This window comes from Benincasa hispida, chromosome 10, assembly GCF_027475165.1.
Source record: "Benincasa hispida cultivar pf3 chromosome 10, pf3_genome.v1.1, whole genome shotgun sequence".
Taxonomy (NCBI): domain Eukaryota; kingdom Viridiplantae; phylum Streptophyta; class Magnoliopsida; order Cucurbitales; family Cucurbitaceae; genus Benincasa; species Benincasa hispida.
In genome coordinates this window covers 54,806,956-54,818,698 of record NC_143487.1, presented here as the reverse complement: position 1 = coordinate 54,818,698, position 11,743 = coordinate 54,806,956, and the positions used below count along the sequence as shown (strand labels likewise).

At 39.6% G+C, this 11,743-nt stretch overlaps 1 protein-coding gene across 1 annotated transcript; it reads right to left on the bottom strand.

Moving 5' to 3' along the window:
• Window positions 1-11,021: 11,021 nt before the first annotated feature.
• On the bottom strand, window positions 11,022-11,519 carry LOC150033468 (uncharacterized). Its single transcript, XM_090306416.1, has one exon. The coding sequence runs from the start codon at window positions 11,517-11,519 to the stop codon at window positions 11,022-11,024; it is 498 nt and encodes a 165-aa protein (XP_090162542.1).
• Between the last annotated feature and the right edge of the window lie 224 nt (window positions 11,520-11,743).

Genomic DNA, 11,743 nt, shown 5'->3' with positions numbered 1-11,743 from the left:
AGTCCCGCACTAATGCGCTTACTGTAGGGAAAAGACAGATTAGGACAAGAGACTAAGTTACCTTATCCTCTTACAAGAGATCAAATAAAGAAATGCACAAAACTGCCATCCTTTAGGGGGACACTCCCAGGGTGCCTCGAGGCGATACGTAGTAACTTTATTCAACCTGTCGCACTTCCCACTCCCACTTACTGTGAACATTCTCTCTATCCACCTTGATATTGACCTACCCAAACACCATCCGTTGGAGGGACACGCCAAAGGTGCCGCAAGGCCGAGGATAGATCTCACGGTGTGGACTTTAGGAAAAAAATGAAAGATTTAAGTGAAGCATCTTCTACCCCAAGTACCTTTTACTAATGTTCTTCCTAGGGATTCATTAACCTAAACAATCCGGCTACTGATTTTAGTCTAAGTGGTCTTTTTAAAGCCTGCTCATAAACAACGTTTGTTTATGAAATATAAACAAGTTCAAGTAATCACATTTAAACACTTTAATGGACTGTTCTTAACTTGCATGCATGCATCAAATCTATGTAATTCACCTTTCCAGGTAAGTTCCCAAGTAGGGGTGTTACGTTTCTGTCAACTTAAATACCCCAGCCTAGATAGAACCCACCTTAGACAAAAGGTCCCTTATAGATAGATTTGCTACACTTTAACCTTTTATTAGCCAATTTAATCCTATTAAACTGATTAAAAGATTAAAGCCTTAGGGTTGCTAATCATATTAGAACCGTGATCTTAGGTCTATGTTATCCAAGTTTTAAACATTTTAAAACATGAATTAAACCTAAATGAGCATGCATGTCTTTCTTATTTCTTTTAGTTCTAATTTCTCTTTAACTCTTAAAAAGAAACAACCAAAAAAATATTGCGCATAACGAGGCATTTATAACAATTATACAGTAACCTGTGTCATGCTTCATGCAATGTCCGGTCATTACTATATAACTTTTATATAACGCGCAATAACCAAGCAAACATGTTATCATTCACCCTTATACTATAACAATTATAATATAAAGATGATGCATGTCAATGCTTTTTATGCATGCATAAATATAACTCTTATATTTTATGATGCATGAGCATGCTCTTACATAATCAAAATCATGCTTCTCTAAATTATAACAATTACAATAAAGAGATGATGCATGATCAATGCATAACCTAATGTGGGATTTACTATATGTGCATACCATATGACATATAAAACATACATCGCATGTATTAAACAAATAAATTAATGGACCGGGATGAGCCTTTAAACCAAAAAAGAACCAGAATGAAAAACCCTATCTATTACATTTTTCATCGAGCAAACCAGTTCACAGGCGAACCGGGTCTTGAACCGTCAGGAGGTCTCCATCGTGTAGCAATCTTTAGTAGGTAGACGATCGTTCAGCACGCACTAGACGATAGGAACATTATCAAACAATCGCGTAGACGACGACGAGGCTGTGAAGGTTGATCGTCCATGCAATCGTGTAGCGCGACAATAGGTAAATGATTTACCTTGAGTTACTAAGCGATCGTTTAGTCAGTTACTAAGCGATGAAGCTTGTTGACCTAAACGATCGTCTAGCGTGCTTTAAACGATACGCAAGCGTCTGATCCTCTAACTTATGCGTGCAACTTGGTAAACAATTTACCTTGCGATGCTAAGCAATCGTTTAGTCAGTTACTAAGCAATGAAGCTTGCTGACCTAAACAATCGTCTAGCTCGCGCGAGCATTAAACGATACTCAACGATCGCGTGTCCGATCGTCGTCCCAATACGACCAACTCTTGATCGCATACACCATCGTTCAACCGATGCGTTCACTCACGATCGCTTAGTCCTTCGTCTTCACGATGCAATCATATAGAACCTGTTCTGCACGATGCGATTAACCCTAGATCATCTCCTTCCTCGAAGACCCTCAACCTTTGCCTAGAACTTCGACGAACGACTCAAGACTTCAAACACTTTGAGTACAGACTTGAGTACAATTATATATGCCCAAAAACGCAGGGGCCTTTACATACAACCAAAAATGTAAAAGGAATTAAACAGACCGAAGTAATTCATCCCGAAAACATCCATTAATCTGGCACATCCACAACAGTATTAACACTTAAAACAGTGTAGAAATTGTCACACCCCACCTCAGACCACCCTCTTAGCCTAGGAAAGGGTGTGACTGCAGCAGTTATCAACCCTTTGGCTGACACTTACTGCCTAATAATTCTGGCGGAATAACTCTGATACCAAAATATAACTTATACATAGCGGAATATCTTTAGGCCAAAATTTATTAATTCAGAAACATAATATATTTAGAGTCATTACAATATTAGATTCACAAGTCCCAAATCCCAAAACCCCTAGTCCTATATGAACAACAGTAACATGTGTACAATATTTACAGTAACCACCTAAACCGACGGGTTACAAAATATTTATTCTTTAGTGGCAGAGCAAATGCAGAGCTTATCTTTTGAGGATTTAACTGCTACCTGGGGCAGAGGAAAACATTTGAAAACGGGGTGAGCTTGTTAGCTCAGTGAGTGACTCAAGAAAGATAATTGATTCTCATACAAAAATCTCAATAAAGAGTTTAACTGAAATATAAGCTTTCTACAGTACCTTGTACCGCAGTATAAACATTTTCCAAGCATAAAGAATATAAAGTTGATTTAATCATAAAACAATAAAACTGTTTCTCAGTTGAAAGTAACCCCACTATGGGTAAAACTAATCCCAACACCAACTACTAGTCAAGAGAGAACCCTTTTGCTCAACCTCTGACTCTAACTACCTACGTGCACGTGGCCATACTAAGTACCGTCATACCTTAGGTACTTCTGCTCAGATACCTTCTCAAATGTCCTTCAGTATCGAGCTACTAAGATACCTTCTCAAACGACCTTCAGTATCTGGTTGGTTTGGTACCTTCTCAAACGTCCCTCAATATTAGATACCTTCTCAAATGTCCTTCGGTATCTAGTTGGGTGGATACCTTCTCAAATGTCCTTCAGTATCGTGTTTTAAGTAAAACTAGTCATAAATGACTTTCTCTTTAAAGCATGTAAATATAACACATATAAAATCATAGCTTAAAGATACTAATTCATGCTAGGTATATTTAACACATATAAATAGCTTTTCAACAAACTTCCCACACATGCATGCGTTTAAAATATAACTCATGGTTTGCTTGGAAATCACTTTGTAAAACTAGCTGGCATGAGAATAATCTTCTTTAAAACATGCTTATGTAAAACATTGTAAATCAAAAAATTTAAGCGAATGTTTTAGTCAAACGCTTTAGTCACTCACCTTGATCGCTTAGGAACTTTTCACTCTAGTAGTTCCTTTTCTACCTCGGGCTCCCTTTTCACCCCTAGAATTCATATTCAAATTACAGCTCAGATTACTCATAGTTCTAAACCTATTTTTGAGATACTTTCTTCTACAAACATATTCTAAATTCTTTCAGAAAGCTTACCCTAAAATTTAGCTCAGAACTCTTCGTGGTTTGTCCGGAATCTTAAAATCTTCAAGACTGGTCCAAGCTTATCCGACAGCCTGACCCTTCTGTCTTTTTCTTCATTTCCAGCCCGATTCCTTCGAGATTTTTCTCCGGCAGCCTATCCTGAAAACTAGACTTCCAGAGCTTTCAGGTGGATTTTGAATCACTCCAAACGCACGAGCATTTTGGGAGAACTCCTCATCCCAACTTGATTATGCTTTCCAGACTTCACTGTCCAATGCGTCCTCTTTGAAATTCTATGACCAACGCATGGATTTTGCTCTCAACGCAAGGTTTACTCACTTTCCCACTCTTTTTACTGTCTTTTTGAATTGTGATCTGAAAATGAAATATTTTGGCCCTATTTATAGGCATCCAAACCTTCTCCAAAGTCGACACCTCCTACTTGGCTGCATGTCCAAGTGTTTCTCCTTCACACTACCAACACATCTTTTTTATCAACGCAAATCTAAGTGTCTTTCTCCTAAGTAGCCAACGCATGAGCCTCAAATTGCATGTCCTCAGATGCAACCACCTCAAATTCTTAAGGCTTAAGGTTTCCTCCAAAGAAGACACATGGTTTGATGACGTCCTTTAGGTGATCTCATCCTTTATATACGTCCAACTTTTGGATGCTCAACGCATAGTCCACAACCAACACATAGCCTATAATAAACACATAGCAAGCCAATTCACTTCCATCACAATCCAACTTAGCCATCGCAAGAGCTGGCCATCACCAACGCATAGGGTGACTGTTCATCCTCGACGCATGGCTCACTAGGTAGCATCGCACAGCTTGCTTCGCATGGGCGCATGGTGCTGGCCACCGACGCATGGGCGACGTGCATAGGCTAGCCGCTCAACGCATGGACGTGCTGCATAGGCTGGCCATCGCTCGCTTGCTCGGCCTCATGGGCGTGCTTGGCCATATGGGCTGTGCGCGACACATTGATGTTTGGCAGGGCGCTTCGACGCATGGGCATGGCCGCTCGACACATGGTAGGGGCGCTCGGCTTAGGCTGCTTGATGTGTTAGGCAGGGGCGTCTGGCCGAGGCTGCTCGACGCATGGGCTGCCTTCCAACGCATCACCTCCATCTTTCTTCCTTTAGCCCATGCCATCACCAACAACCCTTCCAACGCATCAACACCACCCTTCCAATGCATCAACACACAAAATTCTATACTTAGTCAAATTTCCAAATTTTTTCCCAAAAGTTAAGCTTCCAAATTTCCTCTTTTCTTCAAATCTCCACTCTTTTCTCTACCATTCCACACTAGTTTCCACATTAACCTACTCACCACACTACTCTTAGTAGGGAATGTACTCAAGTAGAGAAATTAGGATTCGGGGTTCATAGAAATGTACCCACCATGAATGTAAACGTTATTTCGTTGCAACAAATGAAATCAGAGTATCAGAAACCTGGCTCTGATACCAATTGAAAGATCTCATACCGAGAGTTCCATGAGTGGGCTTAGATCGATTCGATTTCATAGTGACCGAAACATAAACGATGTACATTCCATACTAACAGTTATGCATATTAAACTCATCAACGGCTTGCTCAGAATACAATAAAACATAGGGAAAAGAGGTTCATACCAAAGGAAGACTGTCTTCGTATGTGTAAACCCAAAGCAGCAGAAACTTCCCACCGATCTACCAGCACCCGACGAGTTTGCCGACTGTTACTGCACGATCCGAACGTACACAAACAAGGTTGTGAGGACAACACCACCACAAGGGAAACCCGGGTATCCTCGGCATCAAACACCCAAAAAATGGGCTCTGGTGAGTTTGGTAGAGGTCGGAGGAGAAGACTTCGTGTAGATGATAAGCACGCACGAGAAGAACTCTGCTATCGTATAGCGGAGACGCTTATCGTATAGTAGAGCTACACGATCGTTTAGGAAAGAGGTATACGATCGTTTGGAGAATGCGTGAACTAGACGATTGTTTAGACGAATGAGCTTCTGTCGTATAGGCTCTCGCGATCGCTCTTTCACGGATTCTTTTTAGGCGCGAGCGATTAGAATGCACGACTGAATTATTATTTCTTCAAATGAAAACGATTTTCAAAATTTTAACCTGTCGGTTACGATTTTCAAACGATTTTCAAAATATAATCATATTATATTTAGATCCTATAGTTTGATATCATATATCTATTATAGTATTTTTCCTCTACTTGATATAAATCATATTTACATCTAATTTCCTCCAAAATAATGTATCTCATACATTTAGCCAATTATATCATATATAGTTAACTAGTCCAATTATATCATCTATAATTGAACTTCCTCTTGTTAATTTGAATATTTGAAATTAACCCAAACACTGGTTCTCGACTTTATCCAAGCTACCCAAGTGACCTAATGGACCTATGGCTTGAAGCTCCAATGGTATGTGAATAGCTAACTAAACTCTTTAACCACGAGATTCACCATCCGTTAACTGTCAGTGATTCCACTAAAGACCAACAGTTGAACTCTTCTTACCGCAGATATATTTCTGTGTCTATTGGATATAACCAATCATGAGTACGATGACCCTTCACAGATGCTCGTAAGTATAGCTGGGCCAATTTACCATTTTGTCTCTGTAGTTACATGTCACTCCTTAAGCACCACTGATTCCTCTAATGAACAATACAACATAGTCCAACTATGTGTGAACACCTCTCGGGCCAAGAGAAGGTGTATGGCGCCATATCGTTCAGGACCCGGAATCAACCTTTAAGGTTGCCATCTATCTACTTACCCCTGCCTCGGGGAAGGAGTGAATTCCATCTTGTGTAGTTGAGTTCCCAGCTCCCAAATCAGACGAATCCACAAAATGGTAGGTTTGAATCGGCGACTTGGCCACTCACACCCATACAAATCAAAGGACCACCCTCAATGACAGGAGTTCCCACCTCACTCAGGATTGAGGTCATGTTATCTATGGTCATCCTAGTGAAGTGAAGTCTCTGTCATGAACGGTGTTATATAACGAGACATTAACACTTTGTGGTCAGGTCTTATACAAACTCTTTGTATAGGACACCCCCGCTTGCATGTCCCCAACACGAATGATCAAGATCAAACCATTTGTGGTAAGTCACAACACTTATGACCATTCCACAAAGCGGGCCGCGTCCGTAGCATTACCAGGATAAGGTTTCCCTTCTATATCCATATGCTACAGACCATTTTGGTTATTACTCGAGATATGATCCACTTGTATGTCACCACATACATGCTTAGGTCACATACCGATAACCAAGGATTTTATGTTTATTGGTTTGTGGTAAAGAAAATAAAACAAATAACCGAGCAAAACAACAAGATGTGAAGTAAATATCATATATTAACAATCACAGGTGTTCGTATATACTGTTTACAAACTACAGAACACGAGACTTTAAGGCATCAACCCCAACAGCTCCATGGTTTTTGAACGCCCATGTGGTACACGCACTTCTCATTTGTTGATATGATCTTCATTTGTTGATACAAACACCTTATTTTCTTGAGCGACATAGAACATACCACTTCTCGTTTCTTTGGAGTAACCAACAAATTGGCATAATCTTGAACGAGGTTCTGACTTCTTGGGATTTGTCACTAGCACATGTGCAGCACAACCCCAAATTCTAAAGTAATGTAAACTAGGTTTATGCCCCCTCCATAACTCAAAAAGTGTTTCAAAAACACTCTTCAAGGGAACATTATTCAAGATATGAACTATAGTCTCTATTATTGAGGTTGATGCCCTAAATATCATGAGTTCTATAGTTTGTAATTGTAATGTACAAATAATTTTATTTATTTAATAAAATATGAGATGTTTTATTCAACATTTAGTAGCATTAGCCCACAAAACCAATAAACTAACAACCAAGGTTATCTTTTGTAGCTTAAACATGTATGTAGAGACATACAGGTGGATCATGTTTAACTAATAACCTAAATGGTCTGTAGTAAATGGATAAGTCTGGATATCTTATCTTGATGACACTACGGAGACGGCCTGCTTTGTAGATATTACAATTGTTGTAAAGTGCTACAAATTATCTAATTCTGATCATTCATGTAGAGACCTGTGAGCGGGGGTATCCTATACAAAGGAATTTGTATAAAACCAGACCATGAAATGATTAGTCACATTATATAACACCGTTAATAGTCAAAACTTACATTTCTTCAAGATGACCATAGGTGACATGACCTGAATGCTGAGTGAGTTGTGAACTTCTGTCTATGAAGACGGTTCTTTGACTTGTATGGGTGAGAGTGGCCAGATCGTCGACTCAATAAACCTAACATATTGGGGATTCGTCTGATTGAGGAGCTGGGAACATAGCTACTCAAGATGAAATTCACTCTTTCCCTAATGTCGAGGTAAGTAGATAAATTGCTCCCTTAAGGGCTGATTCCAGGGTTTGAACAATCTGGCACTGATGCGTTATTTTATGCGATGAAATAATGGTAAGGATTGCGTTGGTGGAAAATGCGTTGAGCATGCAAGTTTTCTCAGTAAGATCCAAGTATAAATCCTACTGAGTTGCCTGGTAAGCCCAGGGTCGAACTCAGGGACTAAGGAAAACAATATGCGGTGGTAATTTTTAGATCACTCTGCGGTAACAAATAAATCAAAGAGTTGGTTGGTTTATTGTTTACAGTATAAAAAGTATGCGGCGGATTTGAGAAAAGAGTAATTATGCGACAGATACACCGAGTATGTGGAGGAACGGGTTGAGAAGGTCTTTAGCTAGCATTTCCCGAGAATGCGTTCAAGCTATGCGATCATGCTACACTCATGCGACCGCAACTCATTTTCCAATGAAAATGTGATGACTCATAATTTTAGGATGCATATGAATGTGATAATATCTATAAAGCTTATTCCTAAGTCTCTACTTCTTGCCTATGCGAAGATGCAAGATGCACACAAAGACAAAGTGACCGCATACAATCATAACCTATCTCTAGGGTGCATGCGATGCGTTAATAGCAAACAGAACTTATTCCTAAGCTTCTATCTCTTGATTATACGTCTCTAATCTGACTCTCCCGAGCTTAGATTCTAATATGACTTTTCCAAGCCTAGATTCTATCCTTAGACTACCCTCATGAGTATCTCTAATGGACGAATGACGCATACATAATACAAGATAATCGCATAGAAAAAAGAACCCAAGTTATGCTAACTAAGTGCTTCTCAACCCATTTGACAGATTTAGCTACTCATGCGTAATGTATAGAGAGTGAACATATATAAAGATGCAGTTTCCATTTCTATAAATAAGTTCAGAGTACAAAATGACAGTGGAAATAAGGGTAGAGAGCCTTGTAGCAATTCCTTGCTTCCCAAGGCTTTTATACTGTATTATCTCCATTCCACCAAAAGATGTTCTTGCTTCCGCAAGAGTCGGCCCTCTCTGGTTTCGATGCTTCCTGGCACTCTTCCAAGTTCACTGGAACGATCTCTCGGTATAACCTCCCTTCACTCGATTCTGCCTTCTAAGTAAAAGAAAACTACGAACAAGGCTACTTCTATCTACAGGGAAAATTCTCTAAACTCAACGAACTTCTTCACTGAAGGTGGCCTTCGGTATTTATAGAGCTTCGGGGTGAAAGGCTTCTTCTCTCTTATGATTGCACTGATGGGATGGCATTAATTCTCTGTCTGATGCGCCGAATATTTGTCACCAAAAAGTTGAGTGTACTTGCTACAGTAGGTCGTTAACAGCTTGTCAACTTAATTCGGAATCGACCGTCATCAGCTTTCTGTCCCATCGTGATTTATTAAGCTTTTCACCCAAATGCGCCCACCATGATGCGCCGACTCTATGCGGCCACCTTCTCGAGTAGATTTTCGAATGCAAACGATTGCATAGCCTTGTGGTCGCAATCTTGAGCATATTTTTCCGAGCGCAAACGATCACATAGCCTTGCAGTCACAATCTCTTATGCGTTCGAATGTTAATTTCTTCGGATCGCATTTCCGCCTTGCGTCAACGCATTTTCCTGCACAAAAATACATAAGTTAACTGTTTTAATGCGATGGACGCATGCGATCGCAATGTTGTGAACTTAATGCTTTTGGACGCAATATTGTATATTTTTATCATCACAATCCTGCATTGTTTTATGACTTTGCGCTGTAATAATGTGCATTTCTACCTGTTATCACACCCCCCGAATTTAAACAATGCTTGTCCTCAAGCATAAGCTAAAGATTTCCTTTAGAAAGCCAACCGCCCTCTCTTTCCTAGATTTCTCAAGGATGCCTTATTCAAATCCTATACACCAAAATCTCCTTAATTCTTATCCAGGATTCTTCTTAAAATATTTCTAAAATTTAGGGACCGCAAGTTTAACCTTAAAAAAGACTTTACAAGATTCCAGGGCATCACATGATTTATTTCATAAAAAAAAAAAAAACTTTTTCACTGGGGTATTTTCGAATGCTTTTTTTTCCTTGCGTATTTTAGACACATTATTTTTTTTTTATGACCTTGCACTGATTCAAGTGCCTAGCCTTCGTTCTGGCTTGCCCCCACATGTGTCATGCGGACATCCAACTACGGGCAAGGCGCTCTTTCTCAGTCTAAACTCATCCCCATTTGGCAGCAGAGTTGCGATCATTTATTTATGCATTGATCACTATTCCTACCTTCATTTTGGCTTGGCCCCACGTGTGTCATGCGAACATCCAACTACAAGTAGGATCCGATCGCAACGCTATGAATTTTTTTTATTGTAAGCTAAAAAAAATAGCAAGGTCGAAAATGAATACTGCACCCCCAAATTTAAAATGCGGCAATGTCTTCATTGCTAAAAGATTTAAAGAAGTCATGTGATGCTCTTAAGAAGGGTCAGTTTGAAAGAAAGCTAGCAGACCACTAACTTCTAGAAATATTTCATGAGGTGACTGTCCTAAAATTAAGTTGACTCTAGTATATACAAAAAAAATATAAGCATGCATTTCATCATTGAAATCATAATTGGAAAAGAGAAATTATGCGGTGACTTACTAAATTAATCAATGTTAAATGATTGTGCCAACTAAAGAGAATGCGATGATAAAATTTTAGAGTTAAAATGTGATGCGATAGTGCAAAATTTCGAAATAATGAAGCCAAGGAAAGATACAACCCCCAAATTTGCGTTGTCGCCCGCATTATTTGTGGACGCATCCTACTTTGCGGCGAACTACTTTCTTTGATTATGGTGACGAAACAAAGTAGTTGCGTCTTCGTGTAGTGCCTCTGCAATCGTTCACCTCGATCATTGCAAAGAAAACATTGAGAGGATCAAGTAATAATAAAACAAAATTAACAAAACACCTTTTTTTATTGTTTTTTTTTTAAAGATAAAAAAACGATAATCGAAATAACATAAAAGTAGTGATAGTTCATGAATCATTGGTAAGAAAAGGATATTCCAAAAGACTTGCGCCCTTGATGATTTTCTGTTGCATGCCAATGCAGAGGCCACTCGATTTTTCTTCATTCCGGATTTCTCAGGCCTACAAAGGTCTTTTCCCGATGAAAATCACCCCCGCAATATGTCTTGACTCTTTTCCCGTTAACCTTGAATGTACGGGTCCTTTCCTCATTAATCAGTTCAACCGCACCATGCGGGAATATTTCTTTGATTATAAAAGGTCTGAACCAGTGTGACTTTAATTTGCTGAGAAAGAGCCGTAGCCGCGAATTGAAGAGTAAGACCTTTTGTCCGACGTGAAGATTCTTCCTGCATAGTTCTTTGTCATGCCAACATTTTGCTCGTTCTTTGTAAATTTTGGCATTCTCATAAGCTTGCGTTCTCCATTCATCCAGCTCAACCAATTGGAGTTTTCTTGCTTCCCCTGCTGCTTTTAAGTCGAAGTTAAGCTTTTTCATCACCCACAGCGCTTTGTGCTCCAGCTCAAGTGGTAAATGATATGCTTTACCAAACACCAACGCATACGGAGACATGCATATAGGTGTCTTATAAGCGGTCATGTATGCCCACAGCGCATTGTCCAGCTTTGTTGCCTAATATTTTCGCGAAGGCTTTACCGCCTTCTCCAATATCAGCTTGATTTCCTGGTTGGACACTTCAGCCTAACCATTCGTCTGTGGATGGTATGCGGTGGCCACTTTATAGAGGATATTATATTTGAGCAGCAAGTTATTGACTATGTGATTGACAAAGTGGGCATCACTTATTATGGCACGCAGAGTGC

Bases quoted from the DNA above. Each gene is read 5' to 3' on its own strand.
- LOC150033468 (XM_090306416.1), bottom strand. From the start codon at position 11,519: ATGACCGCTTATAAGACACCTATATGCATGTCTCCGTATGCGTTGGTG.